Here is a 24,252-nt window from a genome sequence, read left to right as displayed (position 1 = left end):
AATCAAAGCTAGCTCAAGTTTGTTAGAAATTCAGTGCAATGGCTCTTAGCCTTGTATTTCCTATGTCTCTTTATAGTACTGCCACTCTACTACATCCAAGTCCTGCCTCACAATTAGCACCCATTCATGGCCGATCCCTGCGTACCATTCGACGCATTGTTGATGCTGATGGACCTTGCAATCAAAAGGTCATCAGACGATCCGCCAACTACCAACCTCCCATTTGGGACTATGACTATCTGCAGTCACTTAACAGTAAATATGTGGTATATATAGTTAGTAGTGTTATATATACTCTGCTTGACTAGTGGATGCAAATCAATGGCAATTGCTAACAAAAAAATTATTTTTGTAGGGAGATGTATATGAAAAAAGGGCTGCAAAGTTGAAGGAAGATGTGAAGATAATGCTTGAGAAAGTAGTGGATGAGGATCCATTGGATGCACTTGAGATGATTGATGGCTTGCAAAGGCTTGGAGTGTTCTACCACTTCAAGGATGAGATAGAGTACTTGAGAGAATATACAACATGAATGATGTGTGCAACAATGAGGATTTGCATGCTACAGCTCTCAAATTTAGGCTTTTGAGACAACATGGGTACAATGTCCCTCAAGGTACTTCAATGATTTCCTCACTCCATATATGTCAAAAAATTAAGGGTTAATTACACTAAGCAACTCTTCACTTTCACCCTAATCTCACTTTAATTCATTCACTTTCAATTATAACAGTCAATTCCTTACACTTTAAGTTAAGTTGCAGTGTCAATCCTTTCGCCTATTTACCGTTTTTAAGGTTGATGAAAACTAAAAGTGAAGAGATCAAAGTGAGATTTTAGAAAAAGTATAAGGACCAAAATAAGAATTTGATGAAAGTATAAGAGTTTTAATGAGACCAAAAAAAAAAAAATGTCACATTTAAAGCACATGACAAATTCCATTGGCTTTATTAATGGTAGATAGGCAATGGGATGACATTGCACCTTGACTTACAATGTATGAGGTTAATTGTCACAATTAAAAATGAAAGCCAAAATGAGAGGATAGTGAAAATGTAGGGGTGCCAAGTGTAATTAACTCAAAATTTAAAGAGGAACACACACCACCGCCCAAAAAAGAAAATGAAAAAAAAGAAAATAATAATAATAATAATTGGCCCAACTGACTTTAGTAGTTGTCTAGGACAATTGAAATATCTAGGGGGTGAGATTGAGTGTAAATTACCGAAGTACAAATTGTAATTTCTCCTTTTATTATTATTATTATTATTTTTTTTTCAAAATTGGTATGGGCACGCATGTTATTTAAGTGTGGGTTGTCATCACAGTTAGCCAAACTATCAAAGCAAGCTTAAGTTTGTTAGAAATTCAGTGCAATGGCTCTTAGCCTTGTATTTCCTATCTCTCCTTATAGTACTGCCACTCTACTATATCCAAGCTCTGCCTCACAATTAGCACCCATTCATGGCCGATCCCTGCGTGCCATTCGATGCATTGTTGTTGCTGATGGACCTTGCAGTCAAAAGGTCATCAGACGATCCGCCAACCACCAACCTCCCATTTGGGACCATGACTATGTGCAGTCACTTAACAGTAAATATGTGGTATATGTAGTTACTGTTGTTATATATACTTTGCTTGGTTAGTGGATGCAAATCAATGGTAATTGCTAACAAAAAATTATTTTTGTAGGGAGATGTATATGAAAAAAGGGCTGCAAAGTTGAAGGAAGATGTGAAGATAATGCTTGAGAAAGTAGTGGATGAGGATCCATTGGATGCACTTGAGATGATTGATGACTTGCAAAGGCTTGGAGTGTTCTATCACTTCAAGGATGAGATAGAGAGAGTACTTGAGAGAATATACAACATGAATGACAAGTACAACAATGAGGATTTGCATGCTACAGCTCTCAAATTTAGGCTTTTGAGACAACATGGGTACAATGTCCCTCAAGGTACTTCAATGATTTCCTCACTCCATATATGTCAAAAATTTAAGGGTTAATTACACTTAGCAACTCTTCACTTTCACCCTAATCTCACTTTAATTCATTCACTTTCAATTATAACAGTCAATTCTTTACACTTTAAGTCGAGTTGCAGTGTCAACCCTTCCGCCCATCTACCGTTATTAAGATTGATGAAAACTAAAGGTGAAGGGATCAAAGTGAGATTTTAGAGAAAGTATGAAGACCAAAACGAGATTTTGATGAAAGTATAAGAGTTTTAATGTGACCAAAAAAAAAAAAAAAATGTCACGTTTAGAGCACATGACAAATTCTGTTAGCCTTATTAATGGTAGATAGGCAAAGGGATGACATTGCAAATTAACTTACAGTATATGAGGTTAATTGTCACAATTAAAAGTGAAAGCCAAAATGAGAGGATAGTGAAAATGTAGGGGTGCTAAGTGTAATTAACTCAAAATTTTAAGAGAAAACACAAACACACCACCCCCCCTAAAAAGAAAATAATAATAATAAATAAATGAGAAGCAAAAAAACTTAAAACGATTGGACATTGATGTTATGAACTGTATATCTTTATGTGTCCAGTAGAGATTGAGAACTCAAATACAAATATATATATATATATATATATATCAAGAAAAATAGTGTGATCCAAATTTATTCTAATTGTGAATTGAACATGAATCACGCACTATTTTTCTCAATATATATATATATATATATATATTGTATTTGAGCTCATACTAATTAATAATTTGCTTGAATTGCAGACGTTTTTAAAAAATTTACGGACGAGACGGGGAATTTGAGGTCTTGTCTTTGTGAGGATACAAAGGGACTACTATATTTGTATGAAGCCTCATATCTTTCAATTGATGGTGAAAGTTTGTTAGATGAGGCCAGGGATTTCACAACTAGAAACCTCAAAGAAAACCTCAAGAAGAAGGATATTGATCAAAATCTCGCCATGCTAGTTAGACATTCCTTGGAGCTTCCCCTACATTGGAGGGTGCGAAGGCTAGAGGCAAGATGGTTCATTGATGTGTATGAGAGAAGACGAGATATGAATTCTATATTGCTTGAGCTTGCGCAATTAGATTTCAACATGGTGCAAGCAATTCACCAGCAAGAAGTAAAACAAATGTCAAGGTCAGAAATGTTCCCAATTTTCGTTATGTAGTAAGGGTGCAGCCATATAAGTCACCATATATATATGTATGTATGTTGTATTTCATATACCTTATGTAATGTTCTTTTCCTTGTTATGAATATAGGTGGTGGAGGAGTACATGTTTGGGAAAAAAGTTGAGCTTTGCTAGAGATAGGTTGATGGAGAGGTTTTTATGGCCTCTGGGAATGAATTTTGAGCCTCAATTTGGATACTTTAGTGCTGCGTTTGGTTGGAGGATTTGGAGAGGGATTTGGAAAGGAAAAGGAAAAAGGTGTGTGAAACTAGGTGAAATGTACGTATATTTTATTCACATTTCACCTAACTTTTCCCTTTCCCTTTCCAAATCCCTCCTCAAATCATCCAACCAAACACAGTGTAGGAGAATGTCCACGAAGGTCTGCACACTGATGACAATAATAGATGATGTCTATGATGTGTATGGTTGATTGGAGGAACTTGAACTATTTACCAATGCCGTTGAGAGGTTGGTTGATGGGAAAATGGTTGTGTCAATATCATCTGCATTAATTTGCATGCTTCTTAGCTATATATCTTTAACATGAAACTACTTTTTTCTTTTTAACTTTTAGGTGGGATATCAGTGCAATGGAACAACTTCCAGACTATATGAAGATATGCTTCCTCGTTTTATTCAACTCTACTAATGAAATGGCTTATGATGCACTTAAGTAACAAGGATTGCACATCATTTCACACCTAAAGAAAGTGGTATCATTTTCTTTATGAACTATTTTTTTTCCTCCAACTTCGCTGCAAATAAAAAAGGATAAATTATAAACAAACCCCTTGAAATTTACTTAAATTATAAATTACTTCTTGCAGTTTTAGAAATTACATTATGGCCCCTAAAATTTCTAATTTCATAACAAATAAGTCATTTTATTAATAATTCATCAAATTTTATTAATAAATCATCAAGTTAATTAACAGTTTTTAATAATATTAAAATTTTATTTTAATTAATAATTCAGATAATTTTATTATTATATAGGTAAACAGTTAAAATTTTCACTTTTTCAATTAATTCTATTAAATAAAAAATTCTGACAAGAAGATATTTGTAATTTTCCATATCACAGGGAGTAATTCATATTTTAAACAAACCTCAGGGAGTGTATTTGTAATTTATCCAATAAAAAATAAATAAATAAATTACAAAAAAAAAAAAAAAATAGACACAAGTAGGTGGACTTCACAACACCCTCCATTGTGTCTATTGGCTCACACACTCACCCTTTTGTCTTTTTTTTTTATTTATTTTTTATTTTTTTTAAACTCTTTTCTTTTTTAGATCATATTCAAAGTAAATTTAAATGCCCTTAATTTTTTGTAGTTTCTTCGATTAATTGACCATTCTAAATGCTTTAGTGGGCAGATATTTGTAAATCTTATTTATTGGAGGCAAAGTGGTACTACAACAGATAAACACCAACCTTTGAAGAATACATGAACAATGCGTGGATTTCGATATCAGCTCCTCTTATGCTAGTGCATGCTTATTTTTTTGATTCTAAATCAGTAACAAAGGAGGCCTCGGAATGCTTATTAGAAAGTTACCCAAATATAATTCGCTGGTCATCAATTATTTTCCGACTTTCAGATGACTTAGGAACATCATCGGTAAGTGAGTTACACACCCATTGCATCTTCATAAAGAGGTTCGTTAGTGCTGTATGTTTGGATCCCGGGAAAAAATGGAAAGGGAGGGAAGAAGGATGAAGAATATCAATTCTCTTTAAAGCATTGTTCAACAATTTTCCTATGCTATTCAATAATTTTCCTTTCCTATTCAATTATTTTCAATATTCAAACAATGTTGAAGACAATTTCTTGGTTTAAGAATTAAACCGGGTTTGACCACATGTTAATCATTCTCTTTGATACAGGACGAGTTACGAAGAGGCGACGTTCCTAAATCAATCCAATGCTACATGCATGAAACTGGTGCCCCTGAAAACGATGCCCGTGAACACATGAAATACTTGATTGGTGAGACATGGAAAAAGATGAATGAAGATGGAGCTGCAAATTGTCTCTTCACTAAGACTTTTATTGGGAATGCAATGAACCTTGCTAGGATGGCTCAGTGCATGTATCAGTATGGAGATGGGTATGGTGCTCCAGGCAATGAGACTAAATATCGTGCCTTGTCATTAGTAGTCAATCCTGTTCCCCTTATCTCGACAAGGGATAAAATACTCTTTTGAATAAATGATTACTTTTTATTTCCAATGTAACCAAAAAAAATAATAATAAATGATTACTTTTATAAAAAAATATTTATGTCTTTTCAAAATGTAATGACTAGAAGTGAGGAATGGGTGCAGAGATAGTCAGGAAGTTTGCCTATCCAACACTTGTTTTAGTCTCTGTTTGTGGTGACATAAATATCTCTCTACAACCTATGAATTCAGAATTCTCACAAGATATACTTGGCATGAATTAGGCATTACTGAAACTTTTCCCAGGAATATGTCAAAAAAGTATAAACTAATACTAATATTATCAACTAATCAAAGCGTTATCAATTCAATCCTTCATTTCAATTAAGTACTATGTTCTTTGGAAAAAATCATTCCGGTGTCAAAAACCAATAACTAGAGCCTCAATTTAGGGCATCGCATAAAGGATTCCTATTTCATGGAAAGCATAAAAAACAAACTAGAAAATGAATGAATTCAAAGCTCTAGTTCCATCTAAAGTATTTCCAACCTACTAGGCATATAATGTATTAGTTAAAGTAACTAATATAACTTAATTTTTTTAACTCACAAGCCAATGACTCCCTCAATTTAAGGCATTGCATGAAGGATTCCTATTTCATGGAAAGCATAAAAAAGAAACTAGAAAATGAATGAATTCAAAGCTCTAGTTTGATCTAGAGCATTTCCAACCTACTAAACATATAATGTCTATTAGTTAAAATACCTAATATAACTTAATTTTTTTCAAATCCAATTGACTAGGTATATGATCATTAGGCATTTCGATTTTAACTCACATTCACTAGCTAAACGTAGCTAAGACTAGGCAAAATCTATTTAACCCTTGTGATCATTTTCCTCCATATTTGTTGTTAATGTAGCATTTCATAAATTGAGTAATATTTGAATGAATAGTTAAAATAAAAAGTAAGGTTGAAGTGAAACATAAGAAAAATGAATTGGCAAAATAATATATATATATATATATATATATAATAGTAACTTTTAAATAAGTAAAATGCTTAATAACATTGGAGATGCTCTAAGTAACCTTGGATATCCATGATAGCATCTTCCTTAATTTTTACTATAACTGGGCCACAGAAGCAAATATCCCTCCTTGAAGTTTATCTTCAATAGAACTGCTGTATTGTGTTACATTTTTTATGATTAGGGATGCAAATTCGGCCCAACCCGGTCCACAATTGGGCTTGGGTTTTGGTTTGGGCTGGGCAGGGCCTAACTAATTTTTTTATCAAAATAGTTTGAAAATGACATTGAGCGTTGAGCGTACCAGGTCTCGGACGAGCCTTGAAACGGTTTGAAAATGACATTGGGCGTTGAGCATACCGGGTCTCGGACGAGCCTTGAAACGGGCTGGTGGGTCAGGCCCCAAAACACAAGACCCAAGCTCAGAGTCATAGACTAAACACGGGCCTGGCCAGGCCAGGCCATTCCGAGCTGCGGACAGGCTATTGGCGGGCCACGGGCCAATTTTACACTCCTACTTGTGATCTTTCCTCCCTTTTGAATTGTACTTTCTTCATGGTTGGAATTTTTATTTTTATTTTTGGGTATATGAATTCAATGTTCTTTGCAAGTTGGGTAAAATCCTCAGTCTTGTTTGTATTGTGCAAATATATCCAAGCTAGCCCAGAGCTGATGGCTCTCTTGTATTGGTTTGAACTAACATTGGACATCCTAATCCTAGTGGCTTTTGGGAGCCAAGGAGCCAAGACTAGCAGAAATTATCATATAAATCCATAATGCAACTGAATAATATGTCTAACTAACGGTGCTTTATAATTTACTCACATTATTCTTATTTTTGTGGACCATGTAAGCACAAACAATAATTTATCCGAAATTACCATGTAAGCACATTATTTAAATTTAAACCTAACTATCAATTTTAACTTGTAGTGATAAAGATTAATCAACTACAATTAATAATAACAATGACACAATAGTTAATATGAAAAACCCAATTAAAAAAAATCTGTAAACGGGAGAAAAAATAGAAGAAAAAAAAATCACGATGCCAATGCTCAATAAAAATCTACTATAATGAATCAAGAGTACAAGACATACATGAAGGACTTACAACCACTCACCTAGCTTTACCGATCTCCCATGTCTTGACGAAACTTCTACGAATGCAGCTTAACCCCATCAGCCTTCTTGATCTATAGGACACCATGAAGCTCCATCGATCATCAACCTCCGTTCCTGAATGACTCTGATTACCACACCAACGGCACATGACAGAACAATGCAATGCAATGATAATGAGGACTTTTTTTATAACAAAAATCACTTAGAAAATTGTCATACAAAATATGAATCAATCTCAAAATATTTTTAGTAAAAGAAAATGGTTGTACTAAAAATGAATTATGAAGAGTTTATATAAAAATTTAGAATATCATATCCAAATAAGGAATTTTCTTAGTTTCACTTGAGTAGTAGACCTTTCCAGTGGCTGCCATTATATGTTACAAAATGTCCACTCAAGTGATGGATCGTCTGTTGATTGCCTACCGATTGCAGGCCACTGATAAAATCAGTCAAAAGGATTTGAATCACAATTGATCCGTGCAAGCGATCCATTGCTGCACATTGGGGGACTCAATTGCTTGACCAAAACCAATGAGGATTAAATACATTGATTTGAAACTTTCTCCAAAAACCTTTTGTTTAAAATAGACCTTTCCAAAATCCTTTTTCAAATACAATCTAACATGTATGCATAAATATACCTGAGCAAGTGACTGAGCGAAACTCGACTTGATTCCGATGTGATGACCCGACTGGGCGTGAACTTACAACCAACGACCCATACACAACTAAAGATCCTAAACTCCATTACTGTGTGATTTGTCACACAGAATTAGACAATCAATATAAAGAATTAAACAAAAGAAAAGAATCAATAAAACAAACAAAATGATTGATAGCCATTTGGTCCGAAACAGTTCTAAGATTTTCTGGTTTTTAAATTTTGAATTCATTTGTTGTATCTACAAACATGGGTTGTAATCTTACGCAGATTGTGTCTGTTCAAACCCTTTAAAATGGTTTCAACATAAACTAAAAGGTCTTGCAAAATAAAAATATACAAGTAGTTCTGCTTTTTCAATATTCATTGAGAAACTCTCTCAATGGAAAAATAAGTATGAAATTTTCATTGAATTAGTTTTCTAATGAATATTAAAAAAGTATTTATAAGATATTTTCTCTAAAAACATTATTTATTCATTGGCGCTAATAATAAAGGCTTAATCAGAATTTATTGTCCCAAAGCCCCCAATAATAAACGACATATAGTTGTTTTAATTACAAGAATAACTATGCCAGGGCGAAAAAACAAAAACAAAAAACCAGGGCAATGAATGAGCAAACCCCATTGCAGAGACACCCATGAATGAATGACCCAGCAGAGTGAATGCCGCCAGTTGAGTGAATGCCAGCAAAATTGTAGCTCACATATGTAACTTGCAGTGATGAAACTTTGATGTCTGAAATTGCAACTGTCAAAAAAAAAAATGTGCAAGGGAAAAAAAAACCTCTCAACTTACCCACTAACCAATCCATAACACACATACACAGGCACAAAAACAGTAAATAGAAAATCCCTAAAAATCTAGGAGGGAAAAAAAAAAATTTCAAAGATTTATCAGTTTCCTGGTCATCACAAGTTACCCTTGTGTGAAACACCAAATATCTCTACTCTTTCAAATTCCAAAGCTACCGACTCACCAAACACTGAATAACAATAACATAGGCATTTAATAAAATGGTTACATGCAAAACTAATAAAACAGTCATACAGTTTTTTCATTTGTTATCAAGCAAAGCAATATACTAATGATTGAGTGAATCAAAGACTTTAACTAGTCCTTGAGCAATCATCCAACATCAAATTACATGATTCAGTTTGAACCATAATAGCATTTTAATATCATCAGCATTTCAACTTTAACTAATGCACATTGACTCATTTGCATTCAATAATAGTATAATTTTGTAAACCAAGCTACACAATTTAAAAACCCCACCTCTAGAATAAAATCTACAATGCAAGGCAACTTAGTCTCCAGCTGAAGGTTTTATAACTATAACTAGGAACCAAAAGGGACAAAATAGTAAGGCAAAGCACCAATCTATCTGTCTGCTATAAAGACCAATTTTTTCATCTTCTAACCTAAATCATCACACGACACGAAATGATCACACAAATAACTCGTCCAACAGCCTCTAGTTTTCTGAATCAGAACAATGAGATCAAGCTAAAATATAAACATTTGTGCAAAAATTTCATGGACCTACAAAAGGAGACCTGGATGATTGTTCAACACTGAACTAAAAGGGCTGACTTACGAACATTGATTAAATTCAAACCAATTAACTTAGGGATAAGAAGACTAAAAGCTTATCCTACATCATATACCATTGCTTGAAGCTCACTCCCTGAAAAGCCTCCTACAGGTCATCACCTGTTCTTCATGCTTAGTCTAGAAGAGAAATCCACAGAAAAAATTCAATAAAGCAAAACGAAAACATCACAACAGAAATATAATATTAAAATAGAAATATTACTAGAAAGCAGTTTAAATTTCATAAGAGTTTTTACATAAGCAGCAAATATATCAAGAAATATTAGAGAATATCAAACTACACTAAAAGCGTTTGGATTTGAAAATGCAGCAGCAACCACAAAGAGCTGGGTCAAGATCCTTTCAGGTATTCATTCTGCGGAACCTTCAGTAGCTCAACCAACATCACAAAATCTCCTACTCAGATGAACATGGTCAACTCAGGCCTACTAAATACGTTATGTTCCTCATCCTCCAACACAGGATAAGCAGCCACAAGTGCATCTTGAGCACCAATATACAGCGAGTTATAGATCTTCCAATACACTTCCCTAACCTTCCTTGCTGGGTGGAAAAGTCCCTGAAGACAGTAGTTAAGCACCACAGCCGCACCCAGTGCCACCCTCATTCCTTCAATGGCTTCCATAACAGCATTTATAACATGTGGGGATGTTTCAAAGATGTTTGGCCAAATATAGTTCAGTAAGTGAACCAAAGCATCCTCACATCCCAACCCAGCAACTCCTAAAGCCATGTGCTTCACAGCAGAAGCAGCAGTCTGCCTATGAACCAAATCTCTGTCCATGAGAGCATCCTCTAGCAATGGAGTCACTGCATAAATGTAATCCTTTCCCATTTCACCAATGTACTCGAATAGAAACGAGAGGGACTTCAGAACACCATTCTGAACATTAAGCTCTGGCACACGACATTCATTCATCAAGGCTGGTAAAACTGTAAAAGGAGAACATGTTTCTGCGACAATTGCAATTGCCACAGTAGTGCAAACACGATTTTGACGCTCCTGCACCTTGAGGTTGTTCAATAATGTTGCCAGAACGTCTTGTGGCTCAATGGCTTTGGCAATGTACCCGAATGTATTCACTGTAGCTCTATGGATACCCTTCTTGTGTGCTTTAAGCATCTCCAGGAGTTCAAAACAGATCCTCATCCACTCTCTTGCTGGTACAAACTCAGCACCACGGTCAGCAATACGACCGACAAGGTCAATACAGTTCTCCTGTACTTTCTCATGACGATTCTTGTGTTGTGTTAAAATAGATGATTTGGTTGTTGAGATGAGATTTGGAAGGAGATGGGGTTTTGTCCTAAAATGTTCAAGTAATTATTTTGCATAACTAATGAAATTGGAAATGGGAATATGAAATTAGATGAATGTTTATATAAATGGTGAAGTTGGATGTGTATCATCTCTCACCTATGGAAATTTGAATAATTTATATGTTGAGAAAATTGTATATCTGTTTAGAAATATCTGTTTTTGGTTATCGGTGGAGGACAATTGTGATTGTTGTAGAAATTGCATGAGGATTAGATGAATTGAAACTAATCTCTTATTGATTGTCATTGAATATGACTGTGTTTAATACATTGTATGTGTATGATGTTTGGAGGAGAAAGATGATGGACTCCATTGAACTAAGTTGGCCTGTGCGTCCAGGATGAAAGTCCTGAAAACATTATATATACATGGGTGTCGATTCCCACTAGCAATTTGAAGTGTTTATGTGTAACGGTTGTGTGGTAAGAAAACCACTGAGTTTTAATCTCAGTTAGGTTGTCTGGATAACAATGGATATGACTCATGAATTGAGGAGATTTGAAATGACACGAAACAAATTGATATGATATGGGTTTGGGAAGAAAAGTTGTAAATGATTCTTATTTTGAACATTGTCCAGGTGCATCATGTTTATAACCTTATTAAAGTTCATATATTATGCTAGACTGTTTTTGCTGGGCTTTGGCTCGCCCTATTTGGAAAAAATCATTTTCAGGTGCCGGTGATATGCCTTCGCCAAGGTAATAGCTTGGAGGGATTGGGAGCAAGAACTTCTATTTTGTTAGATCTGTTTTTGTATAGCCAAGGGCTTTGTATTGTGTTGAGCTAGGCTCACTTTTGTTGTAACCAAGAACTATCTTGGAAAGATGTAAGCCCGTAGGGCATTTATTTCGTTGATCATTTAGTTTGGTGTCACATGCTATAGATTCATGGTAGAGCTTATGAATGTGTAATGCATGTGCCTTTTTGTAAATGAACTCTGATTAATGAAAGCCAAATACTCTGTTTATGTCATTTTTGTATTAGTCTTTACTGTTGAATCATTGTATTATTTTTGGGGGTGTGACAACTTGGTATCAGAGTGTACCAGGTTTGAATACTTTGGGTACATGGAAAGTGGTTAGTACCCCAATGGGTTTGTCTCGCTTGTTAGAGACTTAAGTACGAACGATATGTACTTATATGATAACATGTTTATGTGATTATATGGGTATGAGATTGAATTTCTAGGATGTTGATTGAGTCTGCGAGTTTTTAAAAGTCCTATTAGAAGAGCACTTGATCACTGTTGTTTCTAATTGGAACTCTAGGAACGCCACGAGACGGTCATTATCTGGGAATGAAATTCATATGTGTTTATGTGACTATTTGCTTAAGTGGAGTGAATTACTGTTGTCTATCGTATTAGGTGAGTTAGTTTCGGCACATTTGTAAATATGCTAATATCTTTTGTTACCTTTATTAAGATGTTAGGACGTGGACGTGGACGTGGTGGTAGGCGTGGTAGGCCTAGATGGCAAGAGATGCCGATACCGGATGGTATTCCGGCACAAGAGGAGGGTGTTGGTCTGGCTAATGTGGCTGAACCGGTGGGTTAACAAGCCATGGACGCCTTAGCCCGTGAAATGACCGGAGCATTAAGGAAATCCATGGACATTCTCAGGGTTGAGAATCAAGTCCAGGCCTAAGTAGCTTCCGGTCGAACCCAGATGAGTTTTTGGGTGATCCCAAGGAGCCACTGCAAGCGAATGAGTGGCTTGAACAGATGGTGAAGACATTTGTGATGCTTGGTATCGACAATAGAGGTTTGAGAGTGACCTTGACATTCTTCCAGCTGAAGGGAGATGTAGGTCAATGGTGAAAGTATGTGCGCGGGTGTATTGGAGCGACTTGGGAGGCTTTCGTTGACGCCTTCCAGGACAAGTTCTTGCCTCCCACTGTTAGGGAGAAATTGAGGGATCAGTTCTCTTAGCTCAAATAGTTGAGCACACCAATGGTCGAGTTTGAGGCCGTATTCACTAGCCTCTCTAGGTTTGCACTAAAGTTAGTGGCGACTAAGGAGCGTCATTATTTGGAGTTTGAGAAGAGATTAAGGACCAAGCTAATGTTCAAGGTGGCCGGGTTGATGATTAGGGGTTATGGACACCTTGTAGAGGCAGCGGCTCATTTGGAGACCGTGATGCAGATGGAGGAGGAGAGGATAAGAGGCTCCAAGAGGAGTCAGGATGTGCATGGAGATAGTAAGAGATAGAGGGGTTCTAACTCACAGCCGTCCCATAGAGCTCAGTCGAGGTCCACTTTTCCAGTGCTGAGTTCGGGTTCTAGGAGAGGTGGTCAGGGAGACATTACTTGTTTCAAATGTGGTCAGTTGGGCCACAAGTCTCCAGCTTGCTCGCAAAAAGGAGGAGAGCAACGGTCTGCATCGTCTTTGGCTTGCTCTCAGAGCTAGAGTCAGGGAAGAGGCCAACCACTCACTTGTTATCAATGTGGGCAGGCGGGGCACCTGAAGAGATTTTGTCGACAGTTAGGTGGCACACCTGGTGCGTCTGGTTCGAAACAGACACAGAGCCACCAGCTAGCACAGTCATCACAGGCCTCGAGGGCCAACCAAAGAGCCTCTTTGGCTCAATCAGTGTAGTAAGCTTATGCTCCGAGAGGTAAGCAGGTAGATTAGAGGCCTACTGGGCGTGTGTATGCTGTTACCGCGCCAGATCTAGTACCAGCGCCTTCGGTAGTAAGAGGTACCTTCTTGTTCTGTAATTCAACTACTAATGTGTTGATTGATACGGGTGCATTGCATTCATTTATTTCATCTACATTTACATCAGTTTTGGGTTTAGAGTTGGCTCGGTTAGCATCCCCTATTTGTATAGAGTCACTTTGGTGGTGAGATTATTTTGAAGTAAGGGTGTCGGGGTTGTGACATAGAGGTTGCCGGTCGCCGACTTCTATTTGTATTTGTATTGATTGATATGTCTAGCTTTGATGTTATATTGGGTATGGATTGGTTGTCATTCTATCAAGCTGTTATAGACTGTTACCATCAGAGGGTTACTGTATGTACCTGGAGCGGTGACTGTTTTTATTTCTTGGGGGACCAGGTTGGTAGAGTCTTAGCATCGGTGTTTGATCCGCATGGGCAGAGTGAGCTTAGTTGCCTTCTAGCCAACTTCTCGAGTACTGAGTGTGATGAAATTCGAGTTGAGTTGCCAAGGGTAATTTATGAATACCCGAACATTTTTTCGAAGGATCTTACTAGTTTACCATCTCACTGTGAGATCGAGTTCTCTATTGATTTAGTTCCTGGCACAACACTAATTTCTATGGCACCGTATAGATTTGTACTAGCCGACTTGAGTGAGTTAAAGATTCAACTCCAGGAATTGCTAGATAAGGGTTTTATTCGCCCTAGTACTTCACCTTGGGGAGCACCGGCTCTTGTTGCCAAGAAGAAATATGGTGCTTTGTGACTTTGTATAGATTACTGGAAGTTGAACCAGGTAACTGTTAAGAACAAGTACCCAATGCCTCGTATAGACGATTTGTTTGATCAGTTGAAAGGGTTTTGTTGCTTCTCTAAGATAGACCTAAGATCGGGTTACTACCAGTTGAGAGTGAGGGAGGAGGACATCCCGAAGATGGCATTCCGTACGCGGTATGGCTATTATGAGTTCCTAGTGATGCCCTTTGGACCAACCAATGCACCAGCTGTATTTATGGACTTGATGAACTGGATCTTCTATGAATTTCTAGATCGTTTTGTGGTCGTTTTTGTGGACGACATCTTGATTTATTCACCCTTTGAGGAGGAGCACGAAGAACACTTGCGGGTTGTACTTGAGTTACTTAGAGCCCACAAACTGTATGCTAAGTTTGAGAAGTGTGAATTCTGGCTGAAAAAGGTTAAGTTCTTAGGCCATGTGGTATCTGGAGAAGGGGTGATTGTAGATTCATCCAAGACAGAGACAGTGCAAGATTGGGAACAACCCAAGAATGCTTTTGAGATATGTAGTTTCTTAGGGTTGGCCGGGTATTACCGTCGGTTCATGAAGGATTTCTCTAGGCTAGCCTCACCATTGACTAGATTGACAAGGAAGGGAGTTAAATTTGTGTGGAATGAGACTTGTGAGAAGTCGTTCCAAGAGCTCAAGGTTAGACTTACCACTGCTCCAGTATTGATTATTCTGGAGAGGGGTTTGGGCTATTTGGTATATTACGATGCCTCACCGGAAGGCTTGGGTAGTGTTTTGATGCAAGAAGGGAAGGTAGTAGCCTATGACTCGCGCCAATTGAAAACAGATGAGATGAATTACCCTACTCATGACCTAGAGTTAGTGGCGGTGATTTTTGCCTTAAAGATTTGGAGGCATTATTTGTATGATGAGAAGTTTGAAGTGTTTTCTGATCACAAGAGTCTGAAGTATCTGTTTACACAGAAAGACTTAAATCTGAGACAGAGGAGGTGGATGGAATTTATAGAGGATTATGACTTTGAGTTACATTATCACCCAGGAAAGGCAAATGTTGTAGCCGATGCCTTGAGTAGGAAATCAATTAGCAGTGTAACTTATATTGCCATCCGAAAATGGGAGATGTTGAGTGCTATTGGGGAGTTTGACTTGCATCTTGGTGAGTCTGTTGAGTCTATCGTTTTGTTTTCGGTAGTTGTGCAACCTATATTTGTGAACGGAGTGATAGAAGCACAGAAAGGTGACCTTAAGGCAAAATCCCTCCTGGAGAAGATCTCCAGTGAGAAGGTAGAAAAAGGCTTGAATGTGTATCTCGACCTCAGTGTAAGGTACCGTGATCGTTTGTTCGTACCGGAGTCTTACTAAAAGGAAATACTCCAAAAGTTTCACCATTCACGTCTTGCAATGCATCTGGGAGACACAAAGATATATCACGATCTTAGTCGCCAGTTTTGGTGGAGAAGTATGCAGAAGGATGTGGCCGTGTTTGTTTCAAAATACCTTACTTGTCAACAAATGAAGGCCGAACATCAGAGGCCAGCGAGTTCGTTGCAACCCTTGCCTATAGCCGAGTGGAACCGAGAACATGTCACGATGGATTTTGTTGTAGTCTTTCCGAGGACTCAACGAGGTAGTGATTTTATTTGGGTGGTAGTTGACTGGTTGACTAAGTTAGTGGACTTTATACCTCTGCGCGTAAGTGACTCGGTAGACTTTTTTGCCGACTTATACATTAGGGACATAGTGAGATTGCACAGGGTCCCAGTGACAATTGCATCAGATAGAGATCTACGTTTTGCGGCCCAGTTGTGGCAGAGCCTACAGAGTACCATGGGCACTAAATTGACTTTTAGCACCGCGTATTATCCTCAGATTGATGGGTAGTTCGAGCGTACTATTTAGATCCTTGAGGATATGCTTCAGGGTTGTGTCCTTGACTTCAAGGATTCGTGGGAGAGGCACTTGCCCTTAGTGCAGTTTGCATATAACAATAGCTTCCAGTTGAGTATTGGTATGGCACCGTTTGAGGCCTTGTATGGCCGACCGTGTAGATCTCCTGTGTGTTGGGTCGAGGTGGTGATGCACCTATGTTGGGTGCAGAATTGGTCCAAGAAACAACGGAGAAAGTTGCACTTATCCGTAAGAGGTTGGCTACAACCCAGAGTCACCAAAAGAGTTATGTTGACCGTAGGAAGAAACCTTTGTCCTTTGAGGTGGGAGATCATGTCTTTTTAAAGATATAGCCTAGAATGGGTTTAATGAGGTTTGGAAAGAGTGGGAAGTTGTCCCCTCAATTCATTGGGCCTTTTGAGATCTTTGAGAGGATTGGAGAGGTAGCTTATCGTTTGGCATTACCGCCATAGCTTTTCAGAATTCATGATGTGTCTCATATTAACATGCTTCGGAAGTATGATCCGGATCCATCGCACATGTTAGATTGGACCGACTTAGAGGTAGATGAGGATGTCTCTTATAAGGAGAGACCAGTGAGAGTCTTAGATACCTGGGAACAAGTCTTGCGAGGCAAGACGATTCCCTTGGTGAAAGTATTGTGGAAACATCACGGGGTTGAAGAAATAATTTGGGAACGCGAGTTGGAAGTCTGTGAGAAATATCCGAACTTATTTGTTGATGTTTGAACATGTAATGGAAATTTGTTATGTGAATAGAATATGAAAATATTGTATATGCTTTGAATGTATGAGAACATTGTATATATTGAATATGTAACACAGGCTTAATCTAAACATTGTGTATATTGTTTTTGGAAATGCGAATTTATTATAAACATTGAATATGTTTTGGAAATGTGAAATGTATATTCAGTATAGAGAATTTGTTCATCATATGTTAGGATTGAATGACCGGTGAATGGGTCATGATGTTGGAGTTAATTTGTAATCATTGTGGTAATTGGTTAAGACTTGGTTTTTGAAACTCAATTTGAAATTTCGGGGATGAAATTCTTTAAGGATGGAGGTTATAGCTATTCCGACTTTGATCTGATCCATTTGATATCCTGGAGCTTGGGTTTTACGGTTTCCAAGTGTTGTTCATGTCTTTTCCCCTTTATTTTTGCTTGAGTTTGGTGATTGTGTTGGCTGGAGCATGTTGGAACAGGTTGGTTGCTTTGTTTTCAAACTTTTGTTGCCCAGGTTTTTGTTCTTCTTACGCTCGAGTGGGCTTTGCAAACTCTCAGTACTTTTGCAGGTCTACAAAACTACTGTGAGAGAGTATTCTACGCTCGAGCAGTTCTTTTTACGCTCGAGCAGTCATTCTTGCACTCGAGTGATGGTTTGTCCTCTGCAAAACTACTGGGTGTGTTTATCCTATGCTCGAGCGGACATTTTTTGTGCTCGAGCGGAACAACTTATTATGTCTAGAGCTCGAGTATTAACTCTTGCACTAGAGCGGACTGTACGTCTATCAGTTCTCAGCAGCCTACTTTTTCATCACTTTTTCTCTCAAAAACCCTAAATGGGGACTTTCTCTAAATCTATCATTCTCTTTACATTTTCACTTAGATCTAGTGATCTCTCTACTCGTGTGCCTTTGTTAAAAAGGTAGAACATCTTAAGAACTCCGTTTTGATCCGAGTAGAAGTTGATTTCAGTGTCTTTGAAATTTCTCCATCTCTCCCTTTGGTCTTCTAAGCTTGAGGTAAGGACTTTCTATACTCTCTATGAGTTTTAACTTGGTTATTCCTTGGTGTGTGAGAAACATTAGGTTTTGAGGTAATTTTAACAAACCTAGGGTTTGGGTTTAAATTCAAAAGAGGGGTTTTAAAAAGGATGTCTTGGAAATGATCATGGGACTAAGAATGAACTTGTGTTGTGTTAAAATAGATGATTTGGTGATTGGGATGAGATTTGGAAGGAGACGGAGTTTTGTCCTAAAATGTTCAAGTAATTATTTTGTATAAATAATGAAATTGGAAATGGGAATATGAAATTTGATGAATGTTTATATAAATGGTAAAGTTGGATGTGTATCATCTCCCACCTATGAAAATTTGAATAATTTATCTGTTAAGAAGATTGTTTATCTGTTTAGAAACATTTGTTTTGGGCTATCGGTGGAAGATAGCTGCGATTATTGTAGAAATTGTATGATGATTAGGTAAATTGAAACTAATCTCTTATTGATTGTCATTGAATATGAATGTGTTTAATACATTGTATACATTTGATGTTTGAGAGGAGAAAGTGGATGGACTCCATTGAACTAAGTTGGCCTGTGCGTCTAGGGTGAAAGTCCCGAAAACATTGTGCATACATGGGTGCTGATTCTCGCGGATGAAATTTCTGTAAAATGGCAATTTGAAGTGTTTATGTATAACGGTTGTGTGGTACGAAAACCACTGAGTTTTAATCTCAGTTGGGTTGTCTAGGTAACAATGGATATGACTCACGAATTGAGGAGATATGAAATGACACTAAACGAATTGATATGATATGGATTTGGGTAGAAGAGTTGTAAATGATTTTTATTTTGAACATTGGCCAGGTGTATCATGTTTATAACCTTGTTAAAATTCATATATTGTGCTAGATTGTTTCTGTTGGGTTTTGCCTCACCCTATTTGGGAAAAAATCATTTTCAGGTGTCGGTGATATGCCTCTGCCAAGACAGTAGCTTGAAGGGATTGGGAGCAAGAGCTTCTGTTTTGTTATATTTGTTTTTGTATAGCCAAAGGCTCTGTATTATGTTGAGCTAGGCTCACTTTTGTTGTAACCAAAAACTATCTTAGAAAAATGTAAGCCCATAGAGCATTTATTTCGTTAATCATTTAGTTTGGTGTCACATGCTATAGATTCAAGGTAGAGCTTATGAATGTGTAATGCATGTGTCCTTTTGTAAATAAACTCTGATTAATGAAAGCCAAATACTCTGTTTATGTCATTTTTGTATTAGTCTTTACTGTTGAATTATTGTATTATTTTTAGAGATGTGACAATGAAAGCCACAAATTCCCATAAAAAAATTTTTTTTGAAATGCACGGAAAGCCAGCTCAGTGCTGCTGCATGTGTAAGGAAGGGCAACCCGGTAATTTTGATATTTGCTACAATATTTCATTAAGTGTTTTTTCGAAAAAAGTCAAAAAATTATTCCAAACATACATTTTTTCTTTATTTTTTTAGCTAAAAAGTCAAAAAATGCACCTACATAGATCATCCCAAACAACCACTTAGTCTCTCTACCATAGTCAGTATCCCTCCAATTTGACTAAAAGTTCACTTTAGTTCCTCCATCAATTTTCAAAACGGTGTTATATAATTGGACCCAAGTTACTCAAAATTTAGTAGTAGTCTAGGACAATTGAAATATCTAGGGGGTGAGAGTGTAAATTACCGAAGTACAAATTGTAATTTCTCCTTTTATTATTATTATTATTATTTTCAAAATTGATATGGGCATGCCTGTTATTTATGTGTGGGTTGTCATCACAGTTAGCCAAACAATCAAAGCTAGCTCAAGCTTGTTAGAAATTCAGTGCAATGGCTCTTAGCCTTGTATTTCCCATCTCTCTTCATAGTACTGCCACTCTACGACATCCAAGTCCTGCCTCACAATTAGCACCCATTCATGGCCGATCCCTGCGTGCCATTCGATGCATTGTTGATGCTGATGGACCTTGCAATCAAAGGTCAACAGACGATCCGCGAACTACCGACCTCCCATTTGGGACTATGACTATCTGCAGTCACTTAACAGTAAATATGTGGTATATATAGTTACTATTGTTATATATACTCTGCTTGATTAGTGGATGCAAATCGATGGCAATTGCTAACAAAAAAATTATTTTTGTACGGAGATGTATATGAAAAAAGGGCTGCAAAGTTGAAGGAACATGTGAAGATAATGCTTGAGAAAGTAGTGGATGAGGATCCATTGGATGCACTTGAGATGATTGATGACTTGCAAAGGCTTGGAGTGTTCTATCACTTAGAGAGAGTACTTGACAGCATATACAACATGAATGATGTGTGCAACAATGAGGATTTGCATGCTACAGCTCTCAAATTTAGGCTTTTGAGACAACATGGGTACAATGTCCCTCAAGGTACTTCAATGATTTCCTCACTCCATATATGTCAAAAATTTAAGGGTTAATTACACTTAGCAACTCTTTACTTTCGCCCTAATCTCACTTTAATTCATTCACTTTCAATTATGACAGTCAATTCTTTATACTTTAAGTTAAGTTGCAGTGTCAACCCATCCGCGCATCTACCATTATTAAGGTTGATGAAAACTAAAAGTTAAGGGATCAAAGTGAGATTTTGATGAAAGTATAAGAGTTTTAATGAGACCAAAAAAGAAAAAAATGTCACGTTAGCACATGACAAATTCCATTAGCCTTATTAATGGTAGATAGGCAAAGGGATGACATTGCAACTTGACTTACGGTATATGAGGTTAATTGTCACAATTAAAAGTGAAAGCCAAAATGAGAGGATAGTGAAAATGTAGAGGTGCTAAGTGTAATTAACTCAAAATTTAAAGAGGAAACACACACACACCACCCCCCAAAAAAGAAAATGAAAAAAGAAAATAATAATAATAAATAAAGTAAATAAATGAGAAGCAAAAAAACTTTAAACGATTGGACATTGATGCTATGAATTGTATATCTTTGTGTCCAGCAGAGATCGAAAACTCAAATACAAAAATATATATATATATATATATATCAAGAAAAATAGTGTGATCCAAATTTATTCTAATTGTGAATTGAATATGAATCACACACTATTTTTCTCGATATATATATATATATATATATATGTTTTGTATTTGAGCTCATAGTCCCTAGTATATACTAATTAATAGTTAGATTGAATTGCAGACGTTTTTAAAAATTTTACGAACGAGACGGGGAATTTGAGGTCTTGTCTTTGTGAGATTACAAAGGGACTACTATATTTGTATGAAGCCTCATATCTTTCAATTGATGGTGAAAGTTTATTACATGAGGCCAGGGATTTCACAACTAGAAATCTCAAAGAAAACCTCAAGAAGAAGGATATTGATCAAAATCTCGCCATGCTAGTTAGACATTCCTTGGAGCTTCCCCTACATTGGAGGGTGCAAAGGCTAGAGGCAAGATGGTTCATTGATGTGTATGAGAAAAGACAAGATATGAATCCTATATTGCTTGAGCTTGCAAAATTAGATTTTAACATGGTGCAAGCAATTCACCAGCAAGAAGTAAAACAAATGTCAAGGTCAGAAATGTTCCCAATTTTCATTATGTAGTAAGGGTGCAGCCATATAAGTCACCATATATATATATATATATGCATGTAGTATTTCATATACCTTATGTAATATTCTTTTCCTTGTTATGAATATAGGTGGTGGAGGAGTACATGTTTGGGAAAAAAGTTGAGCTTTGCTAGAGATAGGTTGATGGAGAATTTTTTATGGCATCTGGAAGTGAATTTTGAGCCTCAATTTGGATACTTCAGGAGAATGAACACGAAGGTCTTCACACTGATAACAATAATAGATGATGTCTATGATGTGTATGGTTCATTGGAGGAACTTGAACTATTTACCAATGCCGTTGAGAGGTTGGTTGATGGGAAAATGGTTGTGTCAATACCATCTGCATTAATTTGCATGCTTCTTAGCTATATATCTTTAACATGAAAATACTTCTTTTTTCTTTTTAACTTTTAGGTGGGATATCAGTGCAATGGAACAACTTCCAGACTATATGAAGATATGCTTCCTCACTTTATTCAACTCTACTAATGAAATGGCTTATGATGCACTTAAGGAACAAGGATTGCACATCATTTCACACCTAAAGAAAGTGGTATCATTTTCTTTATGAACTATTTTTTTTTCCCCCCCAACTTTGCTACAAATGAAAAAGGATAAATTATAAACACACCCTTTGAAATTTACTCAAATTGCAAATTATCCTTTGTAATTCTAGAAATTACATTATACCTCTTAAAATTTCTAATTTCATAACAAATAAGTCATTTTGTTAATAAATCATCAAATTTTATTAATAAATCATCAAGTTAATTAATAGTTTTTAATAATATTAAAATTTTATTTTAATTAATAATTCAAATAATTTTATTATTGTATAGGTAAACAGTTAAAATTTCACTTTTTTAATTAATTCTATTAAATAAAAAATTCTGACATGGAGGTATTTGTAATTTTCCAAATCACAGAGAGCAATTCTTATTTTAAGCAAACCTCAGGAAGTGTATTTGTAATTTATCCAATAAATAAATACATTACAAAAAAAAAAAAAATAGACACAAGGGAGGGTAGGCGGACTTCACAACACCCACCATAGTGTCTATTGGCTCACACTCACCCTTTTGTCTTTTTTTTTTTCTTTTTTTTTTAAAAAAAAAAAAAAACTCTTTTCTTTTTTCTTTTTCTTTTTTAGATCATATTCAAAGTAAATTTAAATGTCGTTAATTTTCTGTAGTTTTTTCGATTAATTGACCATTCTAAATGCTTTAGTGGGCAGATATTTGTAAATCTTATTTATTGGAGGCAAAGTGGTACTACAACGGATATACACCAACCTTTGAAGAATACATGAAAAATGCATGGATTTCAATATCAGCTCCTGTTATACCAGTGCATGCTTATTTTTTTGATTCTAAATCAGTAACAAAGGAGGCCTCGGAATGCTTATTAGAAAGTTACCCAAATATAATTCGCTGGTCATCAATTATTTTCCGACTTTCAGATGACTTAGGAACATCATCGGTAAGTGAGTTACACACCCATTGTATCTTCATAAAGAGGTTCGTTAGGGCTGTATGTTTGGATCCTGGGAAAAAATGGGGAGGGAGGGAAGAAGGATTAAGAATAACAATTCTCTTTAAAGCATTGTTCAACAATTTTCCTTTCCTATTCAATTATTTTCAATATTCAAACAATATTGAAGACAATTTCTTGGTTTAAGAATTAAACTGTGTTTGACCATATGTTATTCATTCTGTTTGATTCAGGACGAGTTACAAAGAGGCGATGTCCCTAAATCAATCCAATGCTATATGCATGAAACTGGGGCCTCTGAAAACGATGCCCGTGAACACATGAAAATACTTGATTGGTGAGACATGGAAAAAGATGAATGAAGATGGAGCTGCAAATTCTCTCTTCACTAAGGATTTTTTTGGGATTGCAATGAACCTTGCTAGTATGTCTCAGTGCATGTATCAGTATGGAGATGGGCTTGGTGCTCCAGGCAAAGAGAATAAATATCTTGTCTTGTCATTAGTAAATCCTATTCCCCTTCTGTAGACAAGGGATTAAATACTCTTATCAACTCAATCCTTCATTTCAATTAAGTACTATGTTTTTTTCGAAAACATCATTTCAGTGCCTAAAACCAGAAAACCAATAACTAGAGCCTCAATTTAAGGCATTGCATAAAGGATTCCTATTTCATGGAAAGCATACAAAAGAAACTAGAAAATGAATGAATTCAAAGCCTTGGTTCCATCTAGAGCATTTCCAACCAACTAAGCATATAATGCCTATTAGTTAAAATACCTAATATAACTTAATTTTTTCAAATCCAATTGACTAAGTATACGATCATTAGGTATTTTGATTTTAACTCACATTCATTAGCTAAATGTAGCTAGTCTTCAAAGACTAGGCAACATCTATTTGACCCTTGTGATCATTTTCCTCCATATTTGTTGTTAATGTAGCATTTCAAAAATTGAGTAACATTT

General features: G+C 36.3%; 1 protein-coding gene and 2 pseudogenes across 3 annotated transcripts; 2 read left to right on the top strand and 1 right to left on the bottom strand.

Moving 5' to 3' along the window:
* The first annotated feature begins 1,332 nt into the window (after positions 1-1,332).
* On the top strand, positions 1,333-5,397 carry LOC114313553 ((-)-alpha-terpineol synthase-like; annotated as a pseudogene). Its single transcript, XR_014346502.1, has 7 exons — positions 1,333-1,604; positions 1,693-1,957; positions 2,743-3,121; positions 3,247-3,627; positions 3,734-3,872; positions 4,533-4,784; positions 5,051-5,397. The product of XR_014346502.1 is annotated as a (-)-alpha-terpineol synthase-like (transcript).
* Positions 5,398-7,386: 1,989 nt separating this feature from the next.
* On the bottom strand, positions 7,387-12,873 carry LOC114292219 (uncharacterized; annotated as a pseudogene). The gene is made up of 4 exons (XR_014345539.1): positions 12,866-12,873; positions 10,130-11,072; positions 9,819-9,882; positions 7,387-8,898 (listed from the first exon to the last, which is right to left on the bottom strand). The product of XR_014345539.1 is annotated as an uncharacterized LOC114292219 (transcript).
* A 7,439-nt stretch (positions 12,874-20,312) lies between these two features.
* LOC114313555 ((-)-alpha-terpineol synthase) lies at positions 20,313-23,812 on the top strand. The gene is given in 7 exon segments (XM_028259928.2): positions 20,313-20,585; positions 21,372-21,750; positions 21,880-22,098; positions 22,208-22,346; positions 23,021-23,272; positions 23,518-23,607; positions 23,609-23,812. Coding segments are annotated over 7 exon segments (1,485 nt in total). The 5' UTR covers positions 20,313-20,383.
* The last annotated feature ends 440 nt before the right edge of the window (positions 23,813-24,252 follow it).

The sequence above is a fragment of the Camellia sinensis genome, chromosome 12, assembly GCF_055761805.1.
Source record: "Camellia sinensis isolate YWXY chromosome 12, ASM5576180v1, whole genome shotgun sequence".
Taxonomy (NCBI): Eukaryota; Viridiplantae; Streptophyta; class Magnoliopsida; order Ericales; family Theaceae; genus Camellia; species Camellia sinensis.
The sequence above is the reverse complement of the archived record's forward strand: the minus strand, read 5'-3'. Positions and strand labels throughout refer to the sequence as shown.